Source organism: Mastomys coucha, unplaced genomic scaffold (genome assembly GCF_008632895.1).
Source record: "Mastomys coucha isolate ucsf_1 unplaced genomic scaffold, UCSF_Mcou_1 pScaffold21, whole genome shotgun sequence".
In the NCBI taxonomy this organism is placed as follows: domain Eukaryota; kingdom Metazoa; phylum Chordata; class Mammalia; order Rodentia; family Muridae; genus Mastomys; species Mastomys coucha.
The window spans coordinates 54,572,304-54,591,095 of NW_022196904.1; the positions used below are offsets into that span (position 1 = coordinate 54,572,304).

General features: G+C 42.0%; 1 protein-coding gene across 2 annotated transcripts in view; it reads left to right on the forward strand.

Annotated features, from left to right (window-relative positions):
- The first annotated feature begins 96 nt into the window (after positions 1–96).
- Positions 97–18,792, forward strand: part of Mcee (methylmalonyl-CoA epimerase) — a 19,175-nt gene continuing 479 nt past the window's right edge. Inside the window, exons 1-2 of one of the 2 annotated variants that reach the window (XM_031386874.1) lie at positions 97–318; positions 7,782–7,957. In XM_031386874.1, coding sequence (XP_031242734.1) covers positions 273–318; positions 7,782–7,957 — 222 coding nt within the window. In that variant the 5' untranslated portion in view covers positions 97–272. Of the gene's footprint in view, positions 319–7,781; positions 8,120–18,792 lie in introns of both variants that reach the window. The other variant, XM_031386873.1, reaches the window with a different exon arrangement.

Genomic DNA, 18,792 nt, shown 5'->3' on the forward strand with positions numbered 1-18,792 from the left:
GTTTTTCCCGCCCTCTGTACCCGTCAGTCAAGCTCCGAGTCTTGTGACCCCGCCCCAGGCCCCCCGCCCCGCCCCCTGCTCCCTCCCCCAGCTCTCTTCAGCAGTCTAGCTTCCTAAAGGATATTTTTTCACCCAGGACTCGCGCCCCGCCCCTGCCCCGTTCTCCACGCCCACTTAAATTTTGACACGCCCCGGGCCTCAGTCCCCGCCCTCTGCTCGCTCTCCTAGTTGGCTTTGCCCTAGGTCGCTGTGCAAGCTTGTAGCTTCAAGACATGACGCGTGTAGTGAAGGCCGCCGCGTTGGCTTTGGGCACTACAGGTGAATACCGGGCACTATCAGGGGCGCCGGGCGCGGGGCACGCCGGACGGGAGGCCGCGGGTGGCCAAGGCCTGGGTCTGAAGTGTTGGGCTCCTGGAGCTGCTCTCCCTTAGCACGGGAGTTCCTTATTGTCCCTCTCTGTGCTAAAGGGTTTTGTTGCCCTTGACTAACGTGGACCAGACTGGAAATCTGCCTAGAAACACAGGCAAGGCAGGACTTGCAGTAAAGCAGGAGGGGACTCGAGTTGTTATATGCCCGCTCTAAGAGACAGGAGAAAAGAGTAAAGTGGCGAGTCCTGAAAGTCTCTCTGAGTCCAAGCCTGTTTTACACACATACCACACTAAATTTTTTTCATTTGACAAGCGGAAGGATTTGTCAGTTCCTTGAATTCCTCCGACTTCCATCTCTTTTATTGATAAGCAGAATCTTGGTGACAAATGCCCAACTTTTCTGCCTGTCTCACATTCTCTTCCATTTTCTTCTCTTTCTTTATGGTGGCAGTTACTACCCTCAGTCTGAGATTTTCTACTTGGAAGAAAATACAAGGCAGTCTCGTTCCAGAGTTACTCCAATACATTTGTGACAAATCCTTTAGCTAGCATACTTACGAGGTCTTCAGGAGAATGAACTGGAATGCCTGAGAAGGTCTGAAGTGTTGGGCTCCTCATCTATGGAAGCTAATCATCTTTCAAAGTCTGCTTTCAGACTGAATTTGGTTTTTGTGGAACCCTCTAGCCTTTCCAGCCAATCACAAAATTCCTCATCTGCCCTGACAAACAAGTCCCCAAGGCAAAGTCATGAGCCACAAGCAAAAAAGAAACAGACACACACACACACACACACACACACACACACACAAACACCTTAGTACTGTGTATATGTATGTTTGTAAGAGAGAATATTGTAGCAAAAGCCAGAGCACAAAAGTAAAAATGATTATCTGATAAAAAAACTAATGCTGAAGTTTTGCTAATACTCTCTGTTGTATATATACCTGATCAAATATAAGCCTTCTTAGCTCATTCACCATAAATTGTTGTTTTCCTTAATATCTACTAAAGCAGAATCACTCATATTCTCTTAGCAAGCTCTCTTTTAGAAATTAGGCACTGCTGTTAGACATACTAATGATATTAAAAACTGAGAATCTGGGCTGAGTGCTTTCCTAATGTGCACAAAGCCTGAGTTCAGTCTTCATTCCCATATAAACATAACCAGCATGGTGGTGCAAACCTGTAATCCCAGCACTTTGGGAATTGATGTGGGATCAGAAGTTCAGGTGCATCCTCAGGTACACACCAAGTTTGAGGGCAACCTAAGATTCATGAAACTATCTCAAAGTAAAATAAGATTTTTTTTTCTATTGAGAAAAAAAGGGGTTGCAAAAGACTCTGAGTATAATTTCATGGGACAGTACTTACTTGTCAAGCATATGCAAGGCCATAGGTTTGATTCCTATCATAGAAGAAAAAGGAGTGAGTAGAACACAACATCAACTCTGATGTCTGACAAACCTGGGCTCAGGGCTCTGCTTTGCCACTTAAAGTGATATTGAAGAAAAGAACCTAATCTCTATAGGCCTAATTCCATATTTCTAAAAATAGAGGCCATAATATCCAACCTTCAGGGTCACAGTTAAAATTAAATAACACAGGTATTCAGTGTGCCTATATCATTTTCTCTATTTTATGGCTGTGCAGACTAAAAGGCAAAGCCATGCTACCATACTGTGCCCTCCCACTTCAGCTTTTGTGCTTTCACAATGTAGTTCCAAACTACATTTTACGTTTTATGTTTGTGACTTCCCAAGAGTCTCAATACAAATATCTTTGAAAAGTTAGCTTGAGGCTGGGGGATGGCCCAGTCAGTAAAGTGCCTACAAGTGTGATGACCTGAGTGGTGATCCCTAGCACACGTGTAAAAAAAGTTAGCCATGTCTGCACATATCAGTCAGAGTTGTGGCACTGGGGAAGGAGCACAGGCAGGTCTCCAGAACTCACTTAACAGCCAGTCTAGCCACTCACCTTGGGATTCATTCAGAGACTTGTCTCAAAAGCAAACATATAAGGATAGTGTAGGGGATACCTAATTTCATCTTCTGGCCTTTATGAACATGCACATACACACACACACACACACACACACACACACACACACACACACTTGGCTTGATGTGGTAATCCAGAATATATACATATATCAGAACATCACATTGTAAATTTTCAGTGGATATGATTTATACTCATCAATCATACCTCAATAAAACTGGGGGAAGAATCACATTATTTTAAACTTTTTTTTTTTTTTTTTTGAGACAGGGTTTCTCTGTGTAGCCCTGGCTGTCCTGGAACTCACTCTGTAGACCAGGCTGACCTCGAACTCAGAAATCCGCCTGCCTCTGCCTCCCAAGTGCTGGGATTAAAGGTGTGCGCCACCACCGCCTGGCTATTTTAAACTTTTTAATTCCAGTTGCTTGGCCTACAAGATTTTATCCACAGCCTCTTACTGCAGAATCATACCTCTTTCTCCTTTAGATAAAGTTCACATAACTATTAAAAAGGTACAGCATCTATTAGATTCATCATGTTCTACATTTGCCACCTTGGTCATGTCGTAAATGTTTTTGTAACCTGAACGGAAGCCCACATGTATTAGAGACTCTCTCTGTCTCCAGTCCATTTCTATTGCTATGAAGACACCACAATCAAGGCAACTTATAGAAGAAAGATTTTATTGGGGCATTTAGTTCCAGAGAGTGAGTCCATGACCGCTATGATAAGGAAGCAAAGCAACGGTGGCAGGCAGGGAGGTAGGCATGGTGCTGGAGCAGTAGCTTAGAGCTTATGTCCTTATCAACGAGTGAGGAGCAGAGAAAGACACACTAAGAAACCTCAGCGCCCACCCCCACTGCCATAACTCCAACAAGACCACACCTCCTAACCATTCCCACACAGTTCCACCAACTGAGGAGCAAGCATTCAAATATATGGGCTTAGGGGAGCCACTCTCATTCAGACCACCACAATCCCTAGTCTCTCTTCCTTCCGACCTTTAGTAATCTTGTTCTGCCCATCTCTGAGGTATGAACTATTCTAGATGCTTGATATAAATGGGATCATACTGTGTATGATCTTATGCCCAGCTCTTATCATTTAGCATGATGTTTTAGAGGTTCTTCCATCTTGGCGTGTCAGTAAGGTTGAATGACAGACCATTGTTTGTCTGTGGGGATATGACGGCATTAGAGTATCCATTCTGTTTGAGTTTTGCTTTGCAGGTCTGTTTATTTGTTTGTTTTGAGTACTCCAGAGTAGATATTAGGTGCTGTGATAATTCTGTGTTTAATTTTTGATTTGAGGAATTGCTGAACCATTGCATGACAACCACCTCATTTTACCATTTGTTCAACATTGTATAAGATTTTCAATTTCTTTTTTTTTCCCTTGCTTTCTTGTTGGGTGTGAAGTGAATCTCACTGTGTATTCCACTTACCTTCCCTGACAATCACTTACTGAATGTCTGATGTTCCTGTGGACTATTTTTTTATTCTATCTTTTTTCTGTCTGTCTATCTATCTATCTATCTATCTATCTATCTATCTATCTATCTATCTATCTACATATCTATCTACTCATCTACCTATCTACCTATCTATCTGTCTATCTATCTGTCTGTCTATCTATCTATCTATCTATCTATCTATCTATCCATCCATCTATCCATCTATCTGTCTATCTATCTGAGGCAAGGTCTTGCTATGTAGTTCTGGCAGGCCTGGAACTGCTGTGTAGATCTGGCTGGCTGTGAACTTCTGAATGCTGGGATTAAAGGTGTGCGCCCCCATGCCATCCCTGTTCCTTCATTTTTAAGTAAACTCTGTCACTGAGTTTTCATTGGTATCACAGTAACCTTTCACGCCATTCTTAAAATATTTGTTTTAAGGACCAAAGAAAGCCAATAAAAATAGATATCTTTTTTCTCAAACTAGTTTTCTCAGTTCTAGAGAATCCAGTTACTACTTATTTCTAGAGAGAAGATGGTGCTAAATGCTTAGCAACTATGACAAAAAGATACTGTTGTCTTTCTCCAATATTAAAGAAAGTTTGTTTCTGTAAAAATCAAAAGAATGAGCTGTTCTATTACACCAAATGACAGATAAGAAGCTACAGAAAAAGCTACAATAACTGATGCTTGGTTGATCCTTTGGTGTGCCAGAGATTGCATTATCCTTAGAGCAGAATGTATGGGTTATTAAAGTTTGCTTTCACTTGAATACCCTATCATTTGCTCCTTTGACATTTCCGTATGTTCCTATTAGCAGTAGGACATCAGAGATGGGACCTGGACTCATTTTTTGACCTTTGCCTATAATTTCTTACTGCACACGCTATCTGGAAAGCTTACTGACATTATCCATCTATATTGTTTTAAAACTACTGCATTGAACCCATTGCAAGCCAGTGTCTTCAGGAGAAATGTATAGAAGGGGAGGAGAAGGAGTTTGACTAAAAATGTTCCACCATATGTGCATTGTCCTTCTCTGCTACTCCCTGGAAACCTGACTGGGTGACTCGGGAATAAAGAAAGGACAGACACACATGCAGAAAAACTAGGATGGAGTAGGCTGTGCTCACTCTGATGGAGGACAGCAACACAACCTGGAAACTCAGCATGTGTTTTTTGTGCAGCTAGAAAGGGGTAGGTTAGCTGTTCTAGTGGAGGTCTCTGCAAGGGATCAGATTCAGGTTGCAGTCATCTGGGAGGAGGCAGCTGCTGTTGCTAGATTTGGCACACATTGGTCAGTTGTTCCTCTGGTCCAAGTAGACCAGAGGAAGGCTTGGCCATTCCCATGGGTCACCATTGGGGTCTTTGACATGGCTGTGCTCATGTCAACAAAACACATTCACTCAGGACTTTATCCTGTCCACCACACAGTTGTAATACTATGCTCTCTTGAAGTAGGTTTATGGAAATTTTTCATGCAATTCATTGGCAAGTCATCAATGTATAGCCTTAGCTGAACCAGTTCCCTGAGTAAGTGTCCCAACTAGTGAGGTATTGAGGGGGTGGACTAGGGATGAGAAAATATAGAAGATGGGGATCTGAGGCCAGGAGGCCTTGCTCAAGCTGATGACCTATGCCAAAGAAGTTTATCAAGAAGTACAAAATATTATGTAATATTTATAGGGTGAGAATGGGCCATAGTGAGCAGAAAGTTCACCAAACAATATTGACTAAGAGAACACAGCTGCCTTAGGACTGATAACCACAGCCCTTTGGGGGAGAAATTCAGGTTCCAGGAACTGAAACATTAACTCCATGGAGGCCCTTGATCTGGTTCCAGACCCAGACCTTGTCAATCCTGCCCCTGGTCAAGGACATAGAACTAATATCCCTTTGTGAAGGCCATGGATTGGTGTGGCTCCCAACACTCAGCAGTGAGAATTTGAGAATTCGCTGTGTGCCTCTTCTAAGTGTCTGACATTGAGTTATGGTTTTGGCACCACCTGTATACTCTTCACACTAAATCAGAAAATTAAATATTTAGTGGATGGACCTACTATGTTTTGAAATCATAGATAGAAGAGAAAGCATTAGGGCATTCCACTTTGTAAAGATTGGATATTCTCTTTGTGGGGACTGAGTTTCAATTGTACATTTCTATTTGTGTGTCTTGGGTATTTAGATTTCATGATAATACAGAGAGTACATAGCATTGGATTACATTAACCTATTGGTGATGAGCACTTTTGGGTGTTCTGGTAGAAGAAGACCTTCTTAAGCTAAATTAAGTGGTATATTACAATTCAATAGTTATACCATATGTATGTAGTTTTCATTCTGTAGAGTCTGGCTCTTGAAGTCTAGTGTTTAGGAAGTAGGGAAACAGAGTAACAGATAGGGGACCCCCCCCCCAACTCAATCATCTTCTTCAGTTGCTGAATGTCTTAATTAGGTCTCAATTGCTGTAACAAACATCACAACCCAAAGTAACTTGAGGAGAAAATGGCTTATTTTATCTTACCCTTCAGGTAAAAGTCCATCACTGAGGAAACTCAAGGCAGGAGCTCAAGACAGGAACTGAAGAGGAGGCCATGGAGGAGTGCTACTTTTGGGCTTGCTGCTCATGGCTTGCTCAGCCTGCTTTCTTATTACACCCAGGACCACTAGCTGAGGAATGGCAAAACCCACAATAGGCTGGACTCGCCCACATCAGTCACTAATTAAGAAGATGTTCCACAGGTTTCCCCAAAAGCCCATCTGGTGGGAGCATTTTCTCAATTAAGGTTTCCACTTCCCAAATGACTCTACCATATGTCAGGTTGTCATAAAACTATCCGACACACTGAAGAGAGCTCCTTCACAGCCAAAAGTAGTTCTGCTTCTATTCTGTCAAAATAATATGAAGAAATAATGTAAAACTCCAGCTCAGAAGAAATCCCAACATGTTATATACACCTTGATCTTGTTTTCCACCAAAAAATTAGATTTTTTTTTAGCTATATTAAGTAAAATATACACCAAAAGTATGGCATAGGTATGCCTTTTGTGAATTCACTCCATGGTGTGAAACAACAACAAAAAAATGTGTACAGATTGGGAAGAATTGCCTGTTCTCATTGAGTATATGTTGCTCACTATCACATTTAGATTTATGTAAAATGCAAACAGCACGGAGTATTCCTAATATACAATTATGGCTAAGTGTTAAACTAAATATAAATTACTATGAAAAGTGGTGTTCTCTGTTCAGAGTGAAAAAGAAGCTAAGAATTGGATTTTTTAAATGTGTTTTATTACTTTTAATTACACGTATGTGTGTGGATCTGTCTACTTGAGTACACAGGTCCCCTTAGAGGTCAGAGGCATTGGATCCCCCTGGAGCTGAAGTTACAGGTAGTTATTAACTGTTCAACATGGGTGCTGGGACCTGAACTCAGGTCCTCTACAAGAGCAGTGAGTGCCCTTTTACCACTGTATTATCTCTCTAGCCCCAAGAGTGAGATTGTAATTCTAGACAAATAGCTCTCTCCACCCACCCACCCCCACTGCAGTTTAAGCCTCAAACTTAATAGGTAACCACTCTACCATTCTATCCTCTGAATAGTCTCAATCCTCGTTATTTTTAATTTGGAGATTGTCTCACTAATCTGCCTGTGGTGGCCTTGAACTCACTCTGCAGCTTGCTCAGGCTTTGAACTTCCACCCCTCCTGCCTATGCCTCCAGAGTAGCAGGGATTATAGATCTGTGCCCCCACACCTGGGTGACATACAGATTTTTAATTCTTGGCAGAGAAGGGTGAGTAGTTTTCACACACGTTTTACCAATTAACATCAAGTAATTAAAAAGCATAGATAACATAAAGGATGAGTTTTATAGCTCTTTGTTTAGTTTTTAAAATTAAATCGAGAAGGACATTAATTCTCAAAAGAGAGATATCAGTTGCTGTTTCATTTTCTAGGGTTTTTCTCCAGATTCCAAACTCCAGTTGCAATAGGGAGAAGTTTTTCCACACCACAGTTCCAGCATCAAGCATCCAGTCCTGTGTGGAAGCTGGGTCGGCTCAATCATGTGGCCATAGCAGTGCCAGATTTGGAAAAGGCCTCATCATTTTACAGGGATGTTCTAGGGGCCCAGGTGAGTGAGGCGGTCCCTCTTCCAGAACATGGAGTATCAGTGGTTTTTGTCAACCTGGGAAATACCAAGATGGAACTGCTTCATCCACTGGGGAGTGATAGTCCAATCACAGGCTTTCTGCAGAAGAACAAGGCTGGAGGAATGCATCACGTCTGTATCGAGGTAGCTTGCCATCTTAATGTCTGCTGTTTGCAATCTCTCACTCACACATGCTTTTTGTGCTGTTGAAGATTACATGTAACCAGAATCTTTTACTACATTTTAAAGGGAGCAGGACTATTCTCTCTCTGTCTCTCTGCCTCTCTGTCTCTCTGTCTCTGTCTCTGTCTCTCTCTCTCTCACAGACACACACACACACACACACACACACACACACACACATTTTCTTTTAGGAAACTATAACAATAATATTGATGAATTTTGAGAACAACTAGATACGATAGACTTAAAACAGGCCACCAAAGTGGTTGTATAGATTAAGTGTGGCCTTTCATAACAGGAATTTAAGCACTTTTCATTGCCACTATGAGGCAATTAGGCACATGAAGAAAGTTTATAAAATAAGAATTTCATCAACTTGCCAAGGTTTTAGTTGCAGTGCCAGGAATTGAACTGAGGGCCTCACATAGGCTAAGCATATGCTAGGCACTAAGCTACATCCCAGCCAAAGTATTCTTATAATTCTGTTCTATCCTTAAAAAAAACCCAATGACTTACTGCTTATTATAAACCCAAATCATTTTTAATTACTGATTTTTCTTTTAAATAACCCCACTCCCAATACCATGCCAGGCATGTGGAAGTCAGAGGACAGCTTTCACAAGTCTGTTCTCTGCTTCCATCGTGTGTGTTCTGGGGACCAAACTCAGGTCGTCAGGACTGGTGGCCAGCATGTGGCCTCACTGTACCATCTCTCGGGACCCTGAATTTTAATGTCTCCTAAGCTGCATTTTGCTAACAATGTCTGAGAAAATATGAAAAAATGTTTGACAAGAGCATTCTCATTACAGAACATTTATCTGTAGATGGTCGTGTTTAGACTACCAGCAATGCCACTTAGGCTTTAGTTTAAATTAATTTGATAGGATAAGTCATTGGCTAGGCATAATCAGAAAATTAATGGGAAAGCCTCAGTCTTAATGCAGAAGAGAGCAAAGTAGACTAGAATGAAGTCAAGGGTATATTCATACATGAGTGTCTACGTTCTGCCAAGTACCTGTAATTCAGCAAATAATATAGCATGTTCCCAGTGAAGAGAGGGTACTTGAACAGTCGAGAGGACTGTACTACGATATGGGAATTAAGATGTGTATCTTCTCAGCGATACAAGTGAGGTAGAAAAGAAGGTGATTGCTCAGACGGTATCATGGGGCATTGGCTATATGACTGTGAAGGAATTTCCCAGAGAGAAGGAGGCAAGAGCTGCTACACCAGAGGGACTAGCATAGGGAAAGGCCGAGAGCCATCCTAACAGCTAACAAACACATGACAAAGCCTTTGGCATATATGAAGTACTTGATGCACATTGTTTTCTGTCACTCTCATTGTTGCTCTGTTAGGATGCCACTGACCCATGTGACAGGTGCAAAAACCAAGACTTGGTTAATGTGTCCACAGTGACATTAGATGTACACAGCAGGGCTCAGGTTCAAACCCAGGTTTGTTCTACTTCCAGAGTGTGGTCTTAGCCATGAGGCTAGTTGCCTTCATTGTATGATCAGACCTTATAATTTAAGGTTAGTAAAGCTATCTGACATAAGACCAGGAACTACACAGGCCTGGATGCCTACCATTTCTTTCACTCTTGGGAAGTTACTTTGGCTGTACATTTTGTAAATGGTTTGTGGAAGCCCCCCAGGATGAAAAGCTGGACCATCTGCCTTTGAGTCTACTCTCCTTTCTCCTACACTGTGTGGTCTACGTTCCACATCAAGAGCACTCATGCCATCAAAGGAGGCCAGCTGTGAGTCAGAAGTTCAGCTGACTAGAGAAAAGTGGGAGTCCAGTAAAGTAGCAGCAAATTCAAAAGTGGGGATCAGAAGAGGGAAATAGAAATGTTATGAACGTAAAATGAAGGTAAGTGACGGGTGACAGCATGGAAAGTGCTCAGCCGCTATTACAGTCGGATACTCGTTGGTTGACCTGAAGTTGCCACACACAAAAGGGGCTTAATTACATGGATTTTATTTTCTGGCCCTGAATGGACACTCTTGGTTTATCAGACTGCTTCAGGCATTGCTGTTCAGCAGCCAACAGCAGGGATATCAGAGAGAGAATGAGGTCGCTTAGGCAGTTATCTGTCACTTCAACTCATATCCCGGTGACCTGAACTTAATCGGATGGTACATTTGGCTGCAAGAGAGGCTAGGATAGGTAGTCTGTGTCTAGGCAGAGGCTAGGATAGGTAGTCTGTGTCTAGGCAGAGGCTAGGATAGGTAGTCTGTGTCTAGGCAGAGGCTAGGATAGGTAGTCTGTGTCTAGGCAGCTCTGTGTGCTGCTGAAACAAGAAAGATTTTTAGAATTAAAGGGAAGAAAGACAGAGAGCATCCATCTGGGCCAGACTTGGCTATCAATCTCTGTAATACTTGTAATCTTATTTATTTAATTTTAGGATTTATTTTATGTGTTTGGGTGTTTTGCCTGCATGTATGTCTGTGTACCACATGCATGCAGTGCCTGTGGAGGCCAGAAAGGGGCATAAGATCCCTTGTAACTGGGGTTACCACCATGTGAGTGCTGAGAACTGAACTCCAGGCCTCTGGAAGAGTGGCAAGTGTTCATAACCACTGAGAGCCCTCTCTCTCTAGCCCCACCTTGGCAGTTTTAAAAAAGAGGTATTGTAAAGAGAGCCTACCCATCTTTCAGAATAGACAGATACTGCAGGATGAAGATCCTGGAGGCTTGTCATTTATTTCTCCCTGAGTGGTGGCATTCTCAGAGGGTGGTGTCACAAGGTGGAGGTGGCTTGGTTCCTCAGAGAATGCTGAGCAAAAGTTCTTGCCTTTCCTTGAACAGAAACCATATTTGTGAGTCTAAATATTGAGATCTCACTCAGTGTATTACAGAACTATAGCCAGTCTATTCTGGCTGAAGGACTTGGGTCTTGAACTGTCTTCTAAAGTGTAAAAATGTGAGAAAGTCAGTGCAAAGAAAGCCTCCTCTGTGGCCATGGAGTGGAGTGGAATCCGCAGAACTTGGCTTGCTCAGGAGCATGCGTCAGAGAGCTGGAGCTCTGCTGCCCAGTTCCTGTTCTAAGCTCTCGTGACGCCTGTGCTGTCCCAGATGCTTCACTCACGTGACTGGTAGTGAGAGCACTCTTACAGCTTGGCGCTCAGCTGGCCTTTTTTAATAGGAGGGCCTAGGAGACCTCTTTGGCTTGGCAAGCTAAGCATAGTCCTGAGGATAGCTGGATTTCTTTCTTTCGAGTATATTATTGTGTGTATCCCCACAAAGCCAGGGATGACTGTGTGGCCCCTTCTGATGGAGCCTTCTGCCATTGCCTGTTGGCAGTTGGTGGGTTTAAAGCAGGCTTTTTTTTTTTTTTTTTTAAAGCAAGCCCTAGATCCTGACTTTTTTTTTCTTGAAGTGTATATTAGTGTTTTGCCTGCATATGTATATACCTGGTACCCAAAGAGGACAGAAGAGGGCATAGAGGATGCTGGATCCCCTGGAACTTTAATTACTGGTGATTGGGAGCTTGCATGTAGGTGCTGGGAATGGAACTTCTGGAAGACTAGCCAAATGCTCTTAACTGCTTAGTCATCTTGCTAGCTCCTAGATCCTGACTCTTAGTGGTAAGAACCATGTTTTCAAAGAGCTATAGCCATGATAATGTGAAAATTTTCAAAGCTCTAAAATGATTTGAATTACAAGATACCAGAGAAGAGGAAGTTGAGACCAGCAGTATTCAGGTACGCAAGAAGCAACAACATAGATGTCTAGCCCTTGTGAACATAAGAATATTCAAGAGTGTTGAAACTTGACAAAGTAGAAGGTTCATAAGCACCATATCATGAAATGTTTTTCCTCAGCTTTCTGTAGCATTTTGGTCATATACACCTTAAGTTATGCATGTCTTTTTTGTTACATGACTTTTCTGGGGAGTCATGAAAGAAATTTCTGTCTGGATTCAAGGGTATCAACAGCCCAAAGATTAACTCATCCAACTCCACCTTGATGAGTAGAATGGCTTTAATTGGGGTTCTCTTAGCAGGTGGTGGATGGCTAAGGAGAACTGTATCTAATTGCAAAATTGCCAGAACCCTGTCTACCTTATTTTATATGGCTCTCATTCTACAGCAGAACTGATGCCATAGACTTAGAGCACCACCTAGTATTAAAGCAGTAGAAGTGACTATGGGCTTAGATAACAAGGCATAAGCAAACACAGAGCCAATAAAGTTATATTTATGTGCAGTCTGTTCTTGCTCTTACTGGGGATTCCGTTGGCCTCAGAAAACATTGTCCTGTGGAAGATGACTTTGTTTTTCTATAGTCTGGAACATAGACAGCTTACTGCAGCTAGCTGCAAAATGGAGTCACTCTGGGTGGGATTTAGAGAACTACACTTCTGTAGGTGTTCATAGTTCTTCTCTAGCATACTATGCCTTTTGCCATTTCTTTCATAATACCATCCTTTCTTTTGTCATCCTAAGCCCACTCATTGGAGAATTGGCTTTCTTCTGTCTAGTATCAGATAAGTTCTTTCTCACTGGGACCTCACTTGAAACCTATGATTGTGTAGTATTTGATGTGGACACACTTTATGGCTCTGGAAGTGTGTGGAATCAGCTTCTGTTGGTTGAGACTCTGTGTGCATGTGCACATGCCCATGTGTGTGTGGGGGTGTGTGTGTGTGTCCGAGTGTGTTTGGGGAGGGTTTTGGCTACCATGGAGGTTCATGGCTAGTTATATGTAGAGTACACCATTGCAGGAGGACATGGAGATTAGCATAAAGAATGAGACCAGGTGCCATGAGCTATGTGACCTCATGTGAGTTTGCATGGTATGGAGCACCTAAGTGTGTGTTAGCTGTAGGGGTAGATTCATTGGGCAGGTATTGGGAAGAAACAAACCAGACAAAGAGAGTCTGTATACTCTTGGGTGCCTGTTGTTGGGACCCAGGCAAGGTGTGGAGGCTGTGGCTTAAGGTGTAATTGTGTATTATCAGGGAGAGAAGCTTCCATGCAGGGGAGATGGGTAGTATGATGAGTGTGAGCTGAGATGGAGGGAGGAGCACAACTACGGACATGCTGGAGCAATCTGGTATAGACATTGCTGGAGAGAGGTGGAAGAGAGTGGCGGCCTCAAGGGGGTTGTGGTTAACCAGGTGAGTGGCAGTAATGGGAACCAGGTGTTTATTCAGGAAGAATATTAGGTTTGACTTAAAGGTTATCTTACTTTTGTAGTTTGATGCAGAAAAGTATGTAAGGGAACTATTATTTTTGTTAGATAGGTAAACACTTAAAACATGTAGCACCAGTTATAATTTTGATGTTGGCATGGTCACATAATAGAGCCGCTTTTCCTATTGTTGTCTTTGTGTCTTACAGGCCTTTTTAATTGAGACATACATGCCTCATGAAAGTTATGTGACTTACTTGTTGGGGTTGGTGGGGTTATGCTCTTGAGGGGGATGGTGGCATACTGCCTATTCATCTTTCTTTGTAGTAAAAGACACTACTAAAATAATGTTGGTATGAAGTGAAACCTCATCCAACTGTCTACCTGTTCATCTGCTTTGCATCATTCTCTGGAAATGTCCCGTGAAATCTCCACATCCAGGAGACAGTGGCACAATCCTATTGCAGAAGGATTTTCTGAGGAAGGTTATTGCCAAAAAGAAAATGGACGTTTAAAAGGCCATTTCACTATGTTACACACACTAGCCTTGAGTGTGTAGGGTTAAGTGATGCTCCTGCCTTAGCCTCTAGTGTGGATGAGAAAACAGGTATGTGACACCATTGGACTAGACTGACATTATTATTTGTGTGACCATATGCAGGTCAGAGGTCAATGTCTTTTTCAATCACTCTCTACCTCTTTTAGAGACAGGGTTTCTCATGGAACCTGGAGTTCACAGATAAGGCTAGGCTAGCTGGCTGGTGCATCCCAGAGACACCTCTGTCTCTGCCTTCCCAGTATTGGGATTGAAGACAAATGCCACCACACTGGCTTTACAAGGAGCTGGAGGTCAAGTTCATGCCCTCAAGCTTGTGTGTCAAGCTTACTATGAGGTCCCACCTCCTAAAGGTTCCACTGCCTCCTAATAGAGCTATGTGCTGGAGATCAGGCTTCTGGGGTATACCCAAGAGCAAAACTGTAGCACTTGATGTTAAAAATAGGCTTAAAGAATGTTTCCCTGTCAGCTGGTGGAGCCAGCATTTGGGAATTGCTGTACGAAGCCTCTACGTACGGCAAATAAGGAAGTTCAGGTAGTGAGTGTCATCCGAAGCAGTCCTAGGAATACACAGGAAGCCTCTGCAGAGACAACATTTTAAAAAATTATTATTTTAGGGGCCTGTGGAGGCCAGAAGGGGTCATGGATCTGGATTTACAGGCGGTGCCGAGCCACCCAGTGTGGGTGCTGGGAACTGAACCCTGGAAAAAGAGGCTGGGTGTTCTAGAAAAGCAGTTTGCACTCAACTGCTGAGCAATCACCCTGCCCTACTCAGAATAATGTTATGTTTATGCAGTTCACTTAGATCTAGCCTTTAGGGTAGGATTGAAGCATTTAAATATTTAATCTAGACTTCTCACATAGCTTTAATAGATTTAAATCAGGTTGAAGATTGAATTCATTCATTATTGATAGCAATTAGCAACATTATATTTTTACATGAAACAAACTCTCTTTGTTAAATCAATCAAACTATCATGAACTATTAAAAATGGCACATTGTTACTTGTTCATAAAATTTTGCTTGTTTGTCAAACTGAGACTTATGTACCTTAAGGGTACAAGGTAAAACTTGCCTGCCAGCCAAGAAAACATCACTGCCTTTTAATTTTTTTTATGTTTATTTATTTTGTGAGTGTTTGCTGGCATGTTTGTATGTGCCCAGCTTGCTTGCCTGGTACCACAGAGTTCAGAAGAGGGCATTAGGTTCCCCTGGAACTGGAATTAAAGATGGTCGTGAACCACCACTTGGGTGCTGGGAACCAAAACCAGGTCCTGTACTAGAACAAGTGATCTAACCACTGAGAATTCCAGCCCCATATTGCCTCTTTTAAGTGTGACCACTGAGCACTTAGGGTGATGAAAACTTACCTGAATATTCTGAATCCTAATTATGATAATCCAGACATTTTAAAATGTTAATAACTGTCAAGAATTCTTAACTCAGTGTAAGACAGGAGAATCAACCTCAGCTCCAGACTCACATTGACAGACTCAGTTGCTGGTAAGAAGTTAAAGTGGGAATTGGACAGCCCAGGTTTACACTAATGCCACTCAGGACCCCAGCGAGCTATCAGACAGATCTGCAAGTGCTCTCAGAATAGCAAAGACACTTTTAAAAATGCATTACTATTGACCATGTTGTTTTTTTATTACTTAGGGGACTAGAATTATTTTCCCACAGCAAGTTTGTTTTGTTGTTGTTTTGTTTACATTTCGTATATAGCTATAACAGGTACTTTCAATTAGAAAATAAAGAGTTTTATTTTATTCTATTGTTGGGGTCCAGGAGTCACCCACAAACCATAGGGACACAGATCCCAATCAGACAGGGATGGTTTATTGAACACACACCTAACGACTGATCGACTAGGGCAACAGCCCAGAGCTGTGCTCTGGACATTTCTCAGGGACAGCTTATAAAAGCTAAAACCACAAAACCCATAATGAGCTCATACACAGGTGCTAGAAGTGCTGCCCTGGTGGTTGGCCCTGACTCAAGCCATTTTAGACATAACAATTCATATTGAACTTTAATTTGATGGATCCTATGAAGTTTATAGTTGTGGAATTTCTTAAGATTAACAAACCTCATAACATACAGAACATAACAGGGTCTGTGATCCGCATGACCCTGCTCTGAATTAAGTTATTTTTCTGTGTCAATGACTTACAACAACAATATGAAATGGCTGACAGTCATGGAACAAAATGGCTACAGCTATGTTAGGTGACAGGCCTCAACACTTTTGTAATTGTCAAACAAACGTTCATAGTATTCTTAAAGAATTGTACATTTGGAGCTAGAGCAGTGGTTCTCATCCTGTAGTCATAACCCCTAAATTCTTATCACTCAGATCTAATAGTTCTTAAGATCTTGTCACATCTTGTTTCTTTGTTAAACCATCTCAAGTAATTTCTACCATACCATTTTGTCCTTACCTATGAAACAGGCACTCATTAGATGACATTATGCCAAAGAGAATTGAAGGTAGCTCTCTGAAATGAACATCTATACACAGTCTATAAGTCAAACTAGAAAGCTGAGTAATAGATGCCATTTTGCAGTTGGCTTCCTCTAGCCAGTATTTAACAAGATCCAGTCATTACAAATGCGATTGATTTCTTCATCCTATCTGTGTTAAAGAGCTTCCTTATGTTAGTGTGCTATGTCTGTTAGACTTAATGAGCCAAGGTTCAGCCACTAGTAGTAAAGTCTAGACTTTGTTCAGACTTTTTGTACTTTTATCCAGTGCCTTTTTGTTTTTTTTTTTTTTCAGAACAGGGTTTCTCTGTGTAGCCCTGGCTGTCCTGGAACTCACTCTGAAGACCAGGCTGGCCTTGAACTCAAAGAGATCCACCTGCCTCTGCCTCCCAAGTAGAGGCAGAGTAGGATTAAAGGTGTGCACCATCATGCCTGGCTCCAGTGTACCTTTTGTTTTTGTTGTTCCAGAATCTCATATTAGATTTAGCTGTCATGTCCCCTTTGACTCCTCTTGCCCATGACAATTTCTCAGACTTTGCTTGTTGGTGGTGGCCTTGACACATAGGAAAGCTTTCTAGTTGCTTTTAAATTGTCATTGAGAGGTGCCTGGTGTTTTTCTCCTGGTTGAACTGAGATTGTTGACTTGGAAAGATGAATGTCATTCTAATTGCCTCACATCACCTTGCCCATCTACCTGAGAAGTCAGTCCATTTTACCACTGTACAGTAACCATTCCTTTTCCCCCCACCATACTTTTTCTTTGGAAAGCAGCCATCATGTAAAGTCCTACTTAAGTGGAAAGATAGATCAACCTGAACTTATGGCTATAGCTTTACCTCTTGGGAGCTATTTAGATCTATGTGGGTTGACATATTACACCATTTTTTAAAATTTATTTTTATTTATTTATTTATTTATTTATTTATTTATTTATTTATTTGGTTTTTCGAGACAGGGTTTCTCTGTATAGTCCGGGCTGTCCTGGAGCTCACTCTGTAGACCAGGCTGGTTTCAAACTCAGAAATCCGCCTGCCTCTGCCTCCCAAGTGCTGGGATTTAAGGTGTGAGCCACCAGCACTGGGCTACACCATTTTTTTTAAAATACTTTCTATTATCTGAGGATTATTTGAGGTGGGAGAGGTGGCTTGGCAGTTAAGGGTACATGTTGCTCTTCTGCGAGATTCTATTCCATATCTCAGCTCACAACTGTTTCTGGGTGTGCTTGTTGCTGTTGGAGTGTTATTGGTTCCAAACTGACTAATAAATATGTCTGTATGTCTTAGTTAGGGTTTTACAGCTGTAAACAGACACCATGACCAAGGCAACTCATAAGAACAACATTTAATTGGGACTGACTTACAGTTCAGAGGTTCAGTCCTTTATCATCAAAGTGAGCATGGCATCGTCCAGGCAAGCATGATGCAGGAGTTGCTGAAAGTTCTACATCTTCATCTGAAGGCCGCTTGAAGACTGGCTCCTACGTGTTTAGGAGGAGGGTCTCATTGCCCAGCCCCACAATGACACACACTTATCCCAACAAGGCCACACCTACTCTGATGAGGCCACACCTCCTAGTAGTACCTCTCCCTGGGCCAAGCATAGTCAAACCACCATACTGTATGTAACTCTATAGAAGACATGAGTTGCCACACAAAGTCGTATAAACTTCCTGGCACCTGTGGCCTGATCCAGTCTCACATGGAGCTCCCACTGTCTGTATCACTTGTCTGATTCTCCTTTCCTACACTGCAAATGAACATGAGACACATTGAAGAGACTCAGCAGAAAATTGTACAAGTTTGGAGAGCAGCATTTTGATAGCAGCTTTGTAGGGTTTTTATTTATAATTTTAATCACAAAGGTCATAACAAGGTAGGAGTTCAGTGGGAGGTGGAGTGGAATCAGGAAAGCATATTTGCTGAGTATCTACTATGTGCCAAGTGCTCAGAACCTATTGGTCACCTCATTTTGATCTCTAGAAGATGCTTGTGCTAGATTTCCTTCACTGTAAGAAATTGCAGAGATAATGAATGTGTAAAGATGAAAGGTTTATTCTGGCTCACTGACTTGGAAGTCCCAATCTATGACTTATTGTCCTCTTTGCTTGGGGTAAGGCAGCACAGCATAGCAAGGAGCAAAGAACACCACTATCTCCTACAAAGACGTAGCTCAATGGCCTGAGACTTCCCTCTAAGCCCTGCTTATTAAAGGCTCACTATCTCCCCACAGCACCAACCTGGGGAGCAAGTGTTTACTAGTGAACCTTTGGAGAACTTAAAATCCACACATAACAACCTCCTTTTTTTTCATTATAGATTAGAAACCCACCTCCCTATGAAAAAGTTTGTTCAATATTAAAAGAAATCCATACAGTATAATATACACAATGTAGGTTACAAAAAGAAACATCTACCAATATAAAACATCTTTGGTGTTGCAATTTTCATATTT